General features: G+C 43.3%; 1 protein-coding gene across 2 annotated transcripts in view; it reads right to left on the bottom strand.

The window, feature by feature from the left end:
* Dsp (desmoplakin) overlaps positions 1-16,578 on the bottom strand; it is a 47,798-nt gene extending 31,220 nt beyond the window's left edge. The window contains exons 1-2 of one of the 2 annotated variants that reach the window (XM_046453334.2): positions 16,087-16,578; positions 2,218-2,320 (exon numbers count right to left, since the gene is read on the bottom strand). In XM_046453334.2, coding sequence (XP_046309290.1) covers positions 2,218-2,320; positions 16,087-16,280 — 297 coding nt within the window. In that variant the 5' untranslated portion in view covers positions 16,281-16,578. The remainder of the gene's footprint in view (positions 1-2,217; positions 2,321-16,086) is intronic. The other variant, XM_046453335.2, reaches the window with a different exon arrangement.
* Positions 16,579-17,060: the final 482 nt, after the last annotated feature.

The following is a 17,060-nucleotide window of genomic DNA, read 5'->3' as shown; positions in this document are numbered from 1 at the left end:
GCTGGGGATTAAACCTTGGGCACATACTAGGTATACGCTCTGGCACTGAATTACATCCCCAGCCCTGATCTGCAATGTTCGTGCAAGTGAGTCTATAATGTCTTGTTCTTCTTGTGAGTCTACAACTATCTCAAAATAAAAGTTGTTTGTTTTTTTGTTTTTCAAGAGAGAAAATTTTCCATTGCTGTAGGACCACACAGGAGCTTTCTCTATAGAATTTTACTTTTGCTGCTTTCATTTGGCTTCAGCCAAATGAACCTCATTTCTCTAAAGCAGCAATGTTAGCAAATACGATACCGTTTCCCGGTTGTGTTTTTATTGCACTTCAAAGCACATAAGTAGAAATACAGTGGGAACGTGATCCATGTAAATTTCTAGAACTACATGGGAAATGTAACCACAGTCACTACTGAGTCCAGGGATGGGGTGGGTATGTTCCTTGTTGTCCCTGACCGCTCTCCTGTCTAGCTTTGTGTGAAGGAATCTGGACACTGGGAACATTGAGGGAAGTCTGTTTCAAATCAGAGGCCTGAAACAACCAGAACCAGAACCAGAACCAAGCTGGTTTGCTGACCCTCAAATATATTTTTACATGGACTAAGCAATGATTATTTTCTTTTTTCGTACTGGAGATTGAGCCCAGTGTCTGCAGGCACTTTAACACGGAGCTAAATCCTCTTTTTTTTTTTTTGTACTGGGATTAAACTCAGGGGCATTTGACCACTGAGTCACATCCCCAGCCTTTATTTTGTATTTTATGTAGAGACAGGGTCTCATTGAGTTGCTTAGCGCCTTAATGTTGCTGAAACTGGCTTTGAACTCATGATCCTCCTGTCTCAGCGGCCCAAGCTGCTGGGATTACAGGCATGTGCCACTATGACCAGGCAATCACTGGCTCTTTTAAATTTTGAGATAGGGTCTCACTAAGTTACTTAGGGCCTGGTTAAATTGCTGAGGCTGTCCTCAACCTTGTGATCCTCCTGCCTCAGCCTCCTGAGTTGCTGGGATTACAGGCATGTGCCACTGTGTTCAGTCGTAAAGATATTTTCTTAATGGGATAAAATAAACCAGAACAAGAATTCACAAAATATGTAAACTAGGAAATCAGAGCAGTGAGATACTCTTCAAACAGAAGAAGCCATACATTTGCTTGTTTTAAATCGGTTCAAATATAGACTATTTAACAGAGGTACTCTGTGATTAGGTCAACTTCAGATATAACCCCAACATTAATGTCAGCTTGGGGGAGACTGGAACCTGATTATTTTGTTGCAAAGAATCATTCAGAAAAAGGAAGAAATGGTGGCTATTTCCCCATCATTCTCTAGTTGTTTCTTCAGAAACCTGGAGCAAATGTGAGTGCTAAGATATTTTAAAATGAAGTCTTTCTACAGCAAATATCACAGAACTCATGTTTTTTGACCCCAATTGGAAGAGAGTTAAGAGATCTCAGTCATCATAGGAGCTCCAGATTCTCACAAATGCCACCCTTTTCACTCAAATTTCAATTGTTTATGTTTTTAATATTTTTTATGCTTCTCAAACAGAATTATCCTCCTGGTATGGTCACTTTCCCTTACAAAAGCCATTTTATTAATTTGATGGTGCCCAGGACAATCCATCCCAATTCAGTGATAGAAACACCACGGATTACATTGCTAGGAAGAGAAAAGATTACAAAGTCACATAAATAGCAACAGGATGCTGCGGTTCCAAAGAGGTGGCCACGGGTCATGTCAACATCTGCCGAGGTTCAGTCCCTATGACGAAATATTAAGAGGTGGAACTTTAAGAGGTCATTAATCCATTCATGTGATTAATGGATTAATAGTTTGATGGATTATCTTCAGAGTGGGTCTGTTATAAAAGCCAGTTTGCAGGCTCTCTGTCTCTTCCATGTGATGCCCCACACTATCCCGGGGATCAACACTACAAGTGACCCTTGACCTTGGACCAGAACTAGGAGTGAAAATAAATCTCTCTCTCTTTTTTTTTTTTTTAATAATGTACCCTAGTCTGGGGCATTGTGTTATTTACAACAGAAAACAGACTAAGATGATGGCCCTCTCTAGCCTGTTCTGGAAACGATCACTTCTAACTATGCAGCAGGGAAAACAGGTCAGAGAATGGGGATGTGCTGGAGAAGACCAGGAGAGCCACGGCCCATGGGGCCCAGCTGCAGGTGGGTGAGGCATGTGGGGGAACGGGGAGGCTTACAGGCTGCACGATCAGCTCGGCCCGCATCAGACAGTCGGAGCAGTTCTGCAGGAGCTCCTGGATAGTGTTCTGGTTCTGGTGCCTGGACATGGTGCCGGTTTGACTGAGGAGGCAAACACAAAGAAATCAGATGTGAAATAGCTTCTTTTCCATTTTGAAATAATTCGAAATGTTCAGAGAAGTTGCCAACGCAAGACAAAAACACTCCCATGAGACTCTTCACCAGGACTCTTCACCCAGATGCCCCGATTACTAACATTTGGCTGTACTTCCTTCTCGCCTGTCTGCATATGTGGATTCACTTATTTATGGGTATATATATATTTTTTTTTCATTAATCACTTGAGAATAATCATGTCTTTTTACCCTCAAATATTTCTGCACGTGTTTCCTAAGAATAAAGAAATTCACTTATCAAATCACAAAACAATTATTAAAATCGGGGAAATTCGAATGGATATAATACTAGTGTTTAATCTAGAGAACTTTTCGATTTTCACAACTTAGCCAATAATGTCCTTCATGGCACTTTTTCTCCCAGGTCTATGATCCCATCCAGAGAATTCCTCTGAAATGTAAAGACACATCTCTTTTGTCATGACAGGGAGCTATTTCCATCTATTTATCACCCTTCCCAATTTGGCCCACAGCAGTTGATAATGCCATGTCCCCAACACCATGAGTCCCTCTGCAAGAAGACCTCACAGCACTGGATACTAAGCATGAAGATGTCACCAGAAAGTCTGGCCAAAGGAAAAAGCAGGAGATGAGAGAAAAGCTAATTCTACAAAAGTACCTTCGGCCATCACAGTAAAAGACAATAATGGTAAAGAAATCATGGTTTAAGGAAATGGTGGAAATTTTAAGTATTTTTAATGACCCTTCTCCTTGAAAGATGGATCAATACTTTTCTCAACAATGAGGTTCCTTCAATGTACATGCAAATGAGGTACAGTTCTGGAAGACAAGTAGCAGAAACCTTCGAACAATGGAGATGTTGGCAAGAGGGAAAAAAAAAAAGTTGTACATTGTCCATACTTTAAAGAAATAGACTAGAGGAATTTAATTTGCTCCACAACATAAATGAATCCATTAGAGAGCAAGGTATAACTAAAGAGGCTTACTTTTTATTTTAAAAGCAGGATGTGCTTGAAAAAAAAGTTAATTTATTTATTTTTATGTGGTACTGAGGATCAAACCCAGAGACTCACATGTGCTAAGCAAATGCTCTGCCACTGAGCTATAACCCCAGACCAAGAGTGTCACTTTTTAATTTGCCAAGATCCATCATACCATACCACTGCCTACTATTGTTTGGTGTCAAGATATTTAGCATGTGTGAGCCCCTGGGTTGGACCCCCAACACTGCAAAATAGAACAAGAATGAGAGATTTTAAAGCCTGTCAAATTATTGTTTGATGTTCATGAAAAGGGTTCACAAATGTGCTACGAGACAAGTTGTGCTCCTCAGAGGGCTTCGGTCCTTCCGTCAGGGCCAGTTTGCACCTGCTTCTGTTTGACGTCTTTCTGACAAACTGGACTTTCCCCTGTGTGTGTGTCTGTGTCCCTACATGTTTTAAAGAAAGTATTTCACTGTTTTAAAAAAAAAAAAAAGTTTGGGCTGTAGGGTGTAGCTCAGTGTTAGAGCACTTGCCTCATAGGCATGAAGCCCTGGGTTCCACCCAGCACCACCAAAAAAAAAAAAAAAAAATTGGAAAACAATGGCTGTGTTATGCACAGATGGGATCACAAAAGTGTGAGAACTCTCCCAGGACTCCTCACTCTGCATCACCCACCACAGGGAAGCACTTTCTTTCTTTTCCTGCCACTGATTTGGGGTCCCTCCCTGCAAGCAAGGCTCTCCAACAAGTCAGCACTAGCTGAATGTGGGTGAGGAGCCCAGGCCTCCCTGAGAACCGCTCCCAAATGATGATCCCGGCTCTTCCAGGCAGGCCCAGACAACGTGCTGCTGAGATGTCCAACCTATCAAAACCAGACGGCCTCCCCTCTCCTCCTCCATGAATGCAACCAGTCTTTCTTCCACTCAGAACTCACACAGGAAACCTGGCATATTTTTGGGTAATGTTAAGACACAGACAAAACTGTATCTGTTGTCCTAACTTGCACGAAATTCCAACGGCGTTAAGACACCTTCCCAAATGTACCTGTTAGAAAATAGAGGAAAGAAACTCAAGAGACCCAGGAAAGAACTTAAAAAGATACAGAAAACTCACACAGAACCCCAGTAAGGAATTAGAATGCTCCTGTGTAATTACAGGAGCTCCCAAGTAGGGATCAGTGCACGCTTCTTTTGAAACATTTGGAAATTCTGTTCAGCAACTTGGTTCTGAGGGTGATTCCCATTCAAGCATCTAAAATGAAAGCCAGAGTTTCTGCGACATTTAACAAGGTGTGCCACTGTAAAAATTATCATGGACTGAGCTGTCGGAAGATGATTAGGGAAGCAGGGTAAGGCGTATACAAGAACTTTGTACTATCTTGGCAACTTTTCTGTAAATATAAAACTACTCCAAAATAAAAATGCTTTAAAAAGAAAAAAAGGCTTGGGGTATATCCTAGTGGTAAATGCATCCCCTCCCACTCCACTCCCCATCCCAGCACCAAAACACACACACACACACACACACACACACAAGCAGAGGTCAAACTCCATTGTGAATAAATAAATTTATCCAGAGTGTACGTATAAGTTTTAAAGGAATCTACTGAGACTAAACTTATTTGACAACAAAATATAAACTCACCCACTTCTTTTTCCCCAGGTACTAGATGACTTCATTTCAAGACGCTTAGACACGAGTTGCTTCCAACAAAAGGGGAGCAAAAGCCATTAAAAGCTGGGTTAAAACAGAAAGGCTTCCTCTATTATGTATTTTTTTTTTAATTCTCTCCTCCAAGTTTTACAAGACATTTCCTGTTTCTAAAGGAGGGTGGGCATGTATGTATATTATGCCAAAATAGACTCTCCTGTCATGTGTATCTTAAAAGAACAAACAAACAAAAACGGTGGGCATCTCCTTAAAAACAAGACTCCTATCCTCACTTCATAGGCTGTTGATACCACTCAAAAATTCACGTTTCACCAAAAGGCTTGCGTAAGTTCACCACGTAATGCCCTTGAGATTAAAACCTTTAGGTGTTTTACTTTGCATTTCAGTAAACACATTATTGCTTACTGAACATTATGTTCCATTACATGAAAAAGAGGAATGCACAGAAATCAGATTTCTTTTTTTATTTTTAATATTTTATTTAGACATTGATGGACTTTTATTTTATTCATTTATTTATATGTGGTGCTGAGGATGGAACTCAGTGCCTCACACAGGCTAGGCAAGCAAACACTCTGCCACAACTCCAGGACGAAATCAGATTTAAGGGTCAATAAAATGAAAAGCTAATGTGTTGGGATGATGAAAGTAAAAGTCTTTGACACTGTTATTTGTTTATAGGAAAGTATAATCTCATTAATCAAATTTCACCTTTTATAGTAGTCCCCCTGTGCAAGCAGATATGTTCTAAGATCCCCAGAGGATGCCTGAAATCTTGCCTAGTACTGAACCTTAAATATACTATGTTTTTTCCTATTCACACGTACCTATGATAAGGTTTGATTTAAATATTAGGTGTGGTAAGAGAATGAACAATAATAGAACAATTACAACAATATGTATAATAAGTGGAATTTAAGATTTGTTTTTTTCCTAGAGTTGCCTGTTTAACATTTTTGGACTGTAGTTGGCCATGGGTACCAAAACCACAGAAAATAAATCCATGGTTGGGGTGGGCGGCTGTGACATGCAATTTCTCCAGACTGCCTCTGATCCTAGAGGAAGGTTCGCGTACTCTTGTCTTTCTTTGGTCAGTATCCCATTTCCACCTGAGGTGTAGCCAAGAAACCCTTCAAAAACAGAGGAAGGAGAGAAAGGGAACCAGGAGTGTGCCTGGTTGATTGGCTCCGTCCATCACCAAAGACAGACTCAGGCCAAACGAAGTTCAGTGACTGGGGAAAAGAGAATCCTCCTTGACCTTTAGTTAGCTTGTCTTCCTTCAATGAAGAATCCACACCAAACTGGCTGTGCTTAAATCAAGAAGGAATTGTAGGCAGAAAGGGATCTTGATCCATCGGGTCAGTCCAATGTCAGATATTCACCCACCATGTGTACAGCCACGGACTCTTGTACTGGACAGCCAGGAGCGCTTGCTTCAGAGAAAGTATGTAATTATTTATTTTTTTTAAGTTGTGTGATTTAAAACTTTGCACCTGGGTATGGTGGAGCACACTTGTAACCCCAGCAAGGTTGAGGCAGTTCAAGGCTAGCCTCCACAATTTGGCAAGACCCTGTCTCAAAATAAAAAATAGACTGGGGGTGAAGCTCCGTGGTAAAGCACCCCCGGGCTCAATCCCTAGTGTCCCAAAACAAAACAAAACAAACCTCTGTAAATCAGATCATGTTTTTATTGAACATACAATTTTTGATTTCTTTTTAACCTCAGAAAAAAAATAGGGGGTAGTGCTGGAGATTGAACCTAGGTGCATTTTGCCACTGAGTCAAACCCCCAGCCTTTTTTAAAATTTTCTATTTTGATACAGGGTCTCACTAAATTGCTTAGGGCCTCACTAAGTTTCTGAGGCTGGCCTCAAACTTGCCATTCTCCTGCCTCAGCTTCCTGAGCCGCTGGGATTACAGGTGTGTGCCACCACAGCTGGCTTAATCTGGAAATTTTCTAGGCTGTGGTTTTCTCATCTCTTGGGCTAGATGATATCTAAGGTTTCTTTGGCTCACTCATTCTTTAAGTCCATTTTAGGCAACAATCCAACTCATTCTTATTGAAAGTAATATTAAAAAGTCTGTGTTGTGATTAATGGTAACTGAGTTCTCTTCTTCAATTCACGTAAAGTACTTTGGGAAAATGCAAAATTTTATCATGTATGAAGAAATAGTTTTTAAATAACTATTTAACAATAGTTTTATTTAACAAGCATGTAAGGATTTTTAAAATCCCTAGCCTCAAAAAAATTTAAACATTGGCACACAGGGGAGGGGGGACAGAAAGGGGGATGGTATTATAAACCATGTTAGGAATCGGATTAAGAAACCTCTAGCTTTCATTTTTAAATCCCATTTCAGATGGAAGACATCATATGTTTCTTTTGAAAAAAATAAGTAAACGGATTTGAGTCAAATCGATTAAAAGACTGTTGACAGCTGTCCTTGGAAGAAGAAAATTCGTCCTTCAAACTTTTAACTCTTTGGAAATTGCTTTAATCTTCAAACTCACAAAGACAAATGATTCACACTACAAAGCAGCAGCCTGCACAAACTTTTTTTTTTTTTTGGCACTCGGAGTTGAATGCAGTTAAACGGAGTGGTGGGGAGTCTTACCACTGAGCTACATCTCGGCTCTTTTTCAGTTTTTATTTTGAGACAGGATCTTGCTAAATTGCTTAGGGCCTCACTAAATTGCTAAGGCTGGCCTCTAACTTTCGATCCTCCACCTCAGTCACTGGGATTACAGGTGGGCACCACCCCATAAGGCTACAGACTTTTCTTTTTTAAAGATCATTCTAAAACTTGTTTAAACAAGTAATGGTTCCAAACGTTTTTATAAAGATCCCTTTGTCAGTGGATTAAAGGAAAACACAGTCTGGAGTGTAATCCTGAAACAGTCCATACAAAGACGTTAGAAATAACATAGAGCTATGTTTTGCCTTACCATGGTCAAATGACATTCTTTCTTTTCTTTAAAATGTAAGAATGCAAAATTAGCTGTCTTGGAGCATTAGTCTAACACTTATCGCCAGATATTCTAGAAAGAAAATATAAAACAAATATTTTGAAAAGGTGCAAGTAATATTGCAAAGTTAAAATATTTTTAAATGATTGCTGTTTTACAAAAATGATTCTATAGTCATTTTAACTGCTCATTAGACATTCATGCCATTTGACTATACTTCTTTTTGTGTATATATTTTCTCTCCCATTGAATTACATTTTTTCTTTCTTCCTCTTTCCATCTCTCTCCTCCTCTCCTCTTTCATTTCATTCAACCCACAATTTTATATATATATGTTCCTGAAACAAAAGTCTTATGTCTTTCTGTATTCAGGTTCATGGACTAATGGATCAGTAAATGTGTATTGAAAATTATAATTATATATTGCATTAATATCTTAAGACCTATTTGGGGCTGGGATTGTGGCTCAGTGTCAGAGCACTTGCCTCTCATGTATGAGGCACTGGGTTTGATCCTCAGCACCATATAAAACATAAATAAATAAATAAATAAAGTATTGTGTCCACCTACAACTAAAAAAATATTTTTAAAAAAGACCTATTTGTTTAGCTCTTTATCATTCATTATCAAAGCATTTTTCCACATTCTATACTGTTTGAGTTTCTCTTAAGGATCTTAAGTAAAAGGAAAAGATATATAATTTTACTTTTTCATTTGAGGCTGATACCTTTACGCCCCCAAGACTCACTAAACACGGAGGCATCCCCTGAAATGTCCCTTATCCATCCCTCTGGAGTTACAGATCAAATGCTGCCTGCTGGGTGGAACCCACCCCCTGGCACCTCTGCTCCCACTTGGGCTTTAGGTGTTTACACACCTGGCTGTCCCACTCCTGGAGAGCAAAGTCCCATACCTTAGTCATCTTCCACTCCCACGTGCACCTAACAACACAGGGTTTGCACACAGCAGGCCTCAATGCATGTTTGTTTGGCTAAGTAGAGCAGAGCACAAGCAAACCAGTGGCTGATCTAAGGACATTACCATTCATCACCCCAGCCTCAAAAGCTCAGCCAAGGAGTGCATCTATCCCAAGGAGCCCATTCCCAACTCAGCCAGCGAGCAAAAATGGAGGCTTCCTTCCTCCAGACTTTAGAAAGAGGGCCTGCTCTGGTCCTTCATGCTGTCCCCAGCCTGGAGGCAGTTCTCCAACACAAGTTCCACTTCTTTTCTGAGTGGCTCTCTCTTTATTTTTACACCATGCGTCATATGGATTGTGTTGAGATGGAGAGTGGGGGGAGCGCAGATCAATTACATCACCTTCATAAAGGCACTCAGGTCCACCCCAGTTGGAACCCAGTCCCAGCTCAGCGCCTCTCAGCTGCTGTCACATACAGTCACATACAGCCTGTGACTCAGAGCAAGTCAGAGTGACATGCACCCAGGGTGTTGGCTGGAGTTTCTGCAGCTGTGCAGGTAGGAACACCCCCCTCCTGGTGTAGGAGTATGGCTTAGAGGGGTCAGGATGTCCCCAAGGTGCTGCAGAAGCTAATTCTTCTCTTCATAACCTGTTGTTGACATGGTTATGAAAAATCCTTTTTGTATTTTTGTCTTCATCTATAAATTTAAGAACATTATGCAGAAAATTGGGTATAGGGCAAAAGGAAGTGTGTGTACATGCAGAGAAACATGGTTCCCCATAAATAGGCACAAGTTTTATGTTTTTATGTAGCAGCTAAAATAAATGGGAATGAGGAGAAAGAAGAAATGAATTAGGTATTATGTGTGAAACATTTCTAGTTCTTAGAAATGACCTACAAGACTCACAGGTAACAGAAAACTCAACAAGATTAATACATTTTAACAGCATGAAAGAGACTTAGTGAAGGGACAAGAAAATTCAGAGAAAGATGCCCTTATTTAGTTTACTAAGAAGATATTTGGTTCTTACAAATTCAATGTCAAAATAGAGATTTCTATTTTGAATTACATCCCTACGCAAAAATTTACATTTATTTGACAGAATCCTGAAAAACTCTTTACAAATTGTCGGTAATCCCTGAAGAAGCCAACTCCTTTTTCCTCCCAGGGGCCAGATAAAACAAGGAATGTTATGTTTGTGGGTCAACATTTTTAATTCCAAGCAAAACCTTATTAAATATGTTTGCTGTGGCTTTTCACTAAAGAGTCCCCATTTTCAAGACATATAGATTCCACATTCATGAGATTTGGAAGGACAGTAGACTCTTCCTGTCTCAAGTGTTGGTGGTGAGGTGTAAATTACTGGATGCATTTGTATTTTAAAGAACACTACTTATAATGAATGGCAAATGGTCTGGGTCTTTAGGGATGTGGGGCTGCGGTTTCAACATCATAACCACATCTGACTGTTTTTTCAAGAGCCAGGACCAGCCCAAGAGGAGGCAGAAGGAGAAAAGCAGAATTGTGAACAGCAAGGCTTCCAGACTGAAGCTCTCTTTCTAAAACCTTCTGGAACCTCCCCATCTGGAAAGACTGGTTAGCTGAGAGTCAAGTTAGACTCCCCCAGTCACACCCAAGCCCTCCTTTGCTCCACCCTAAGAAGTCAGCATTGAGGTATCAGAGACATCAGCAGATTCTTTTCTTCCCAAGGCAATTCAGTCTCCTGAACAATGAAATCATGCCCATATTTAGAGAAAAAAAAGTTAACTAGTGTTGAAAGCTTTTTTTTTTGTTCCATTAAATAACAATTAGATGGCTTAATACAGAATAAACAATTAGTCTGCTTAATGCAGAATCATCTTGAGTGTTTTTTTTCTAAGCAGATGGAACTCTACAAGAGTATTAATAGGAAAAAATGGTTATGAAATAAATATTTCACAGGATTGCAACGAATTAAAAAGAAGCAAAAACTCCAATTAGCTAGAAAAGAGTTTATAAGTAGAAAAAATGGATTCTAACAACAAAGGCTGGATCGTTTCTGGGGGCCTGTGGTATCCTGGACTCAAACCCAGTTCATCACTTACTAACAGTGTGATCTTTGACTATTTTAGCCTCAGTTTCCCATCTGTAGACTGAGGTTTGTTGTGAGGCTTGAGATTGTTGTGTACATAATGCACCTGGCACATCGCTGATCTGATTTTTATAAAATACACAACTTACCCACATTTAACCACCGTGTGAATGTTACCTGCCGTCTATTAAGTTAACCTGAATCTTCCTTTACCATCATTTCCCAAAATAAAGACCAAGGATACTCCTTCTATGAGTCACCCAGGCTCTGAGCCTGTTTTCTCAGACTCCTGCCTGCAGCTCTTAGCTACTGGCTGTCACTCCACCTGGCCAGCACCTGCTCGCCACAGCCACAGCCCACACTCAGACTTTCATTACCTCCCTCCTTCACTGGGGCAATGGCTTCCTCACAGGGACTCTTCCTGGCATCTCGCTCCACTTCATGCCACCTACACGCTGCTGCTGCAGAGCAGTCTGAAAGTACTGCTGGGGACATTTCCTTGCCCCCTCTATGGAGATTGCCACTGGCCCCAGTGAAAACCCTCATGGTGCCCTCTGCCTAGCCAAATCCCTCTCATGGCATTCAGGAGATCTTTCCTCCTGTCTTTTTCCTGCTTCCTCACTTTAAACTGAATGCTCAAAAAGGAGATCATTTTATCAGCTTCTCAGACTTTTCCCGTGCCCTTCTCTGCCCATCTTTACCAAAAGACCAATTCAATACCATTTCCTTTATAATGTGCCCCCTCACAGACTTTATCTCTGTTATCCTGTCTTCTTGTGAAGATTCTGAAGTCATTTACATCCCTCCAGCCCTTTGCCTTTGTTGGGTTTTATTTTAATTTTATTTTGCAGTGCTGGGGATGGAACCCAGGGCCTCCCACATGCTAAGCAAGTACTTTATCACTGAGCTACACGCCCAGCCCCATCCTTCTGTATTATAGTACTTATAATACGTCTCGGAGTACACTTCTTTCAAAGTTCAAGTCTTTGACACCTAACACATGTGTGCAGCAGATGTTCAGTATATACTTAAATAAATGTAAAATATATTCAATGCTTAAATGAATGTGAGATGCAGTCATTTAATTACTGACCTGTCCAGTCTAAAAGTTGAGCTGCAAAGGCTGGGGAGGACCAAGGTGAGGAGCCCTAGGTTCTTGTATCAACCCAGTCCACTCAGCCAGGAAAGAACTCTAGGACTTGAAGCAAGTATTTAGCTTCTATCTCTACCACAGAAAAGTGGGATTTCTGCCCACTAGGTAACCACTAGTGGTTCTTCCTTTTCTGCAATTCAGTGCAAATGGTGTTTATCTCACGCAAAGAAAAAGGCTTCTTATAACAGGTAATGTAAAAGTAAACTTTAAAAAACATATCAAATAGTGATCACATGTGTTTTGGTTTTGTTGTTGTTTTTTTGTGAGAAGTTTTGGTGCTGGATATTGAACCCAGGGTGTCCCATGCTAGGTGAGTGTTTTACCATTGAACTACACCCCCAACTCCTATTTCGTTTTGAAATTATGAGATCTGGATAAAAGTAAGCATTAACATAACCACATACTTCTGAAGCTTAATAACTATGTTCTGCTTTTAATCCTCCTACAAAATCCATACTTTGATAAAAGATCTAACTCTGAGATTGGCTTACTGTGGTGATAAATTTCACTACAGATTAGTGCTTTGTTTTAACTACAAGAAAAAGATCAGAGAAATTCTGCTGTAATTGAAAACAGTATTAATATAATATTTTATACAGGAAAAATCCGAAGTTTACATTTTCAAAGCTCTGCTTATTATATTGTCAAATATATAACATTTACTAAACCTTAATGAAATAATAAATAGAAAACAAGAAGTTAAATAATATATTTGAAGATTCCACTCCAATCTAAAATAACACAGGACAGGTGCATGATGGGGGAAGGAGAGAATTACAATGTAAAAGAGATATAATACTGTCATTAAAATGGACAAGTGTAAGCAGTAGAAAGAACAGACAAAGGGGAGATGTTTTAAAATGGTTTTGAAGAGAAAAATAGGATTGGGGCTCTCCACATACTCAAATCAGTTTATATAAGAAAGGGCTAAACACACTTATTTGGAAAACCATGGATCTAAACCCAGCATGGGGAGACAGGCATGCCTGAATTCTCCAATGCTGGAGAATCACAAGTTCAAGCCCAGCCTGAGCAATTTAAGAAGAAGTTCTTTCTCAAAATAAAATTTTAAAAATCTGGGGGTGGAGCTCAGCAATAGAGTGCTTGCCAAGCATATATGGGAGGCCCTGAGTTCAAACCCCAGTGAAAGAAAGGAAGGAAGGAAGGAAGGGAGGGAGGGAGGGAGGAAGGAAGAAAAAGAAAAATCACCAATCTAATTCAATCAATAAACCAGCAGTTTTGAAATAAATGATTTTGAATGCAATCAGTAGTTCTCATAGGTTTTGTGCTAAAAGAATGAAAAAAAAAAAAAAAAGAAAACACCTTATGTGTGTGTGGGGTGGGTGGGATCTTTGGTCAGAAAACTGCTTATTAAATTCTTCATCGTCATTCACAGAGCAGAGAGCAGCAGCCCTCTAGGGCGGACAGGGCCTCCTGCTTCAAAGCCCAAGCCATGGGCGAACAGATTCCTCCACACAGAACTGGATCGCCACCAGAAAAACAGGTACGGGTGCTCAGCCTGACTCTCCCCAGCCAGTCGCCATTATTTGAAAATGCAGAAGTCAGCATTTACGAGCTATTTGGTCTTCAGCTGCACCACTCCAGGCAGCGCGACGGGCTTGGGGGAAACTCCTTTACCTGGGTCCGGAGAAAGAATGACGGACAGCTGAAGCCCCAGGTCCGACGCCCCGCTGCGCCGTGACTCACACTCACCCGCAGGGGAAAAAAAAATACCCTTCCTCCAGTCAGGTCATTTTTTCACTTGGATCTGTTTTTCCTTCCCAGCGGGATGTAACACTTGACAGGTTTATAAACAAGCTTTTAGTTGTAAAAACAGAATTCAGAAACACTATCCAATGAAAAAACACTGAACCTCCCCAAATACAACGGGGAGGAATCCTAATAAAACATGTATCATCGTTACGTTGCTCATTAACCAATGAATGAATTAACTAAAATTTTACTTCTCTAAAATGTGTATAAGAGGTCAAGAGAGGAAAATAGTCAATTAATGGGTACTGATCATTGTCAATTTGAAAGACAAGAGGGATGAGGGTGCAACTCAGGATACAGCACGTTCCTGGGCGCGTGTGGGCCCATGGATTTGATCACAGAACCACACGCGCACACACACACACACACACACACACACACACACAAAAGGAAGGAAGGAAATGAAAGGAAAGAAAAGAAATCCAGGTTAGTAAAAGAATATTAATAGGGGCCAAATAAACATTTAATTCATAAACTATCTAAAAGGAGCTCATCGGAATCCTTTCATATTCTGACTTGGATTTAAACTGTGTGTAATACACACATTTAAAAGACCGTGCCTTCCAAATCCTGGAAGACCGCAACAGAAAAGTAAAATTTCTGGCGAATTTTTTTAACGAACTTAAAAGCCCAAGCTTTTATCCCTCCTATCGCTTGGCACATTTTTAATGGAAATCCCCAAAAACATTTTATTCAGAAAAAAAAAAAAGCTCCAAAACTTAGACAATAAAAAGGAAACACAAAGGAAAAAAAAAAACCCAATATACATATATCAGAATGCTCCGGGAGAAAAAAATCCAAGCAGAAAACGGGTTGCAACTTGTATAGTGCCTGCTTTCAAATCTGCTTGCAAAATAGAGGTTGCCCCTCCTCTCCCTAAGGCCTCAACGCGGGGTAAACAATCTGGCACTGATCTAAGCACTAGGGCCTCTTTCCGGACGAGGGAAAGGCTGGCAGGGGGCGGGGAGGGTGCGGGTCGCAAAACTCTCAGGGCTCACGTGGGCAATCAGAGTCCAACTCCCAGGACTGGGTAATAAAAAAAAAAAAAAAAAATCCTGTTCATTACCTTTCCTATCATAAAACAAAGACCTCCTAGGTCTACTTCCGTGACGATCAAGCCAAGTAGGCACAGCCTTCTTGCCAGTGGGCCTCTCCAGAGCGCTTTAGCCGGAGCACCACCCCCGCCAGGGCCGCCCCCAGCTCCCAGACCACACGGTGCAGATCAAAGGGCAAAACCTGAGCCCGTGCTTTGCGACCAAGGCACTGGGGAAGTTCGTCTAATACTTTTTTCCCCCCCAGCGGGAAACAAAGGGCCCAGACGCGGAGCCACAGGTGCTACAGCGTGGCCACCCAGAGGAATCAAGCGCGTCCCAGTAAAGCTCTATCTGGAGCGCAGCAGTGTTGCCAGCCTAGCTGTCGCCCCTGAAGAAAAGCTTCATTTACCGGGACAGGAGCGTCCCAGGCCTGGTCTCCTCGGGACCCGACCCCGCTCCACCAAGACGCTCAGCCTGCGCAGACGCCAGCGGGTGGCGGAGCAGCCCCGGGGCCCCCGCTATCGTGGTTCTGAGGTGACCAGGAATTTGGGGTAAGCCAGTACAGATGGTGATGGAACGATCGCGGCCACCAGATAGCGCCCGGAGGCCCCCACTTCTCTACAGTTTTACTTTTTATTATAATTAAAGTTGGGTGTTGTAGTCGCAGCCCCGCCTCTCCTGACCTCCCACCAGCTGGCGGGAACAAAGGCAACTGCAGCCTGGCCGGGCTACGTAGGTGGCAACCCCGGGACCGCAGAGAGAGGGCCGCACACTGCGCCCCTACTGGTCCGCTCGCCTCGCCTGTGAGGGCGGGGTGGGGGATGACGCCCCCTCTGGCCTCCAGCCCGGGCTGGCGGGGAGTGGAAGATGGGACCAAGTCCCATCAGGTAGGAAGGGAGCCGCCCCTGTCCGGACACTCACACACACCTGGATCAGAGAGGCAGCGCTGGGTGTCAGGACGCTTGGGTCCAGCTCCCAGCGCGGCCAGCAAGTGTTCTGTGACCTCGGGCAAACATTTTTCTCCTTCCAAACCTGGGTTTCCTGATCGGTCACTTGAGAACGTGTCCCTCCCCCTCCCAAAGTCCTAGGATTTTGCTAAAAGGTGGACGCCCCGGAGCCGGACCCCGAGCCCCACGCTCTGGCTCGGGGCGGGTACCCACCAGTAGCCGTCCGAGTTCTGGTCGTTGACGGTACAGCGCCGCGAGTAGTACATCCTGCTGGTGCCCCCGCCGCCGCCGCCCCCGCCGCCGCCGCCGCCGCAGGTCATCTCGTAGCGCAGGTCCGGGCCGGACTCGGCTCGGGTCATGCGGCCCAGGGTGTTGATCCGCGGGTGGGAGCCCCCGTTGCAACTCATGTCGGCGGTCACTCAGGAGAGTGGCTCAGCGCCGAGGCATAGGCGAGGCGGGCCCGCTCGGAGAAGGTGGACGGGGCCCGAGCGAAGGCGGACAACCGGGAAGCGGGTGGGGGAGCGCAGGAGGGTCGCGGGGACGCCCCTGTCCACCAGGACCGTCCCGGCCGCAGCGAGAGCAGGGACGGCGACCGGCCCGAAGCGAGAGCGGGAGGAAGAGCTGTGGCTCCGAGGGCGGCGAGGGCGCAGAGGAGCTGGGTCGGGGCTGGGTGTTGGTGTTGGTCGGCGGCGGAGCGAGTCTCCTCCCCGCTGGCACCCGGCGCCGAAGCCACACCTGGCCGGTTTCTTCCCAGGGCGGGGTGTGGCCGCCGCGCCTCCCCCGCCCCCCCGCGGGTGTCACGGACGCGCTCGGGCCGCCCCTCCCCACCTGCGGCGGCCGACCCGCGGCTCCGCCCTGCGCCACCAAGACCTGAGTAACGCCAGGCGGAGCGGGATCCCGGCGACCTGACCGCCCCAGGCGTGGCGACCCCGGGAAGGAGGGGCGCTCAGAGGGCTGTTGTGGCCGGAGCTCTGGTCACACTGGCCCAGAAAACAGGTCCTAGCTTTTGAGGATTTCCTGTCTCCAACTCGAAAATAAACTGGAATGAAAGGGCCACTCAATTGGACAATTAGTTGTTAACATTTACTTTTGCTCATCCCTGGAATGATGCCAAACAAGCTTCCAATAGAAACACAATTCAAAAGAGAATGCATAGGTGATGGGATTTTTTTAAAGTTTTCTTTGAC

This window comes from Marmota monax, unplaced genomic scaffold, assembly GCF_021218885.2.
Source record: "Marmota monax isolate L192 unplaced genomic scaffold, Marmota_monax_Labrador192_F-V1.1 WCK01_AAM20220418_F8-fsc00029, whole genome shotgun sequence".
In the NCBI taxonomy this organism is placed as follows: Eukaryota; Metazoa; Chordata; class Mammalia; order Rodentia; family Sciuridae; genus Marmota; species Marmota monax.
The sequence above is the reverse complement of the archived record's forward strand: the minus strand, read 5'-3'. Positions and strand labels throughout refer to the sequence as shown.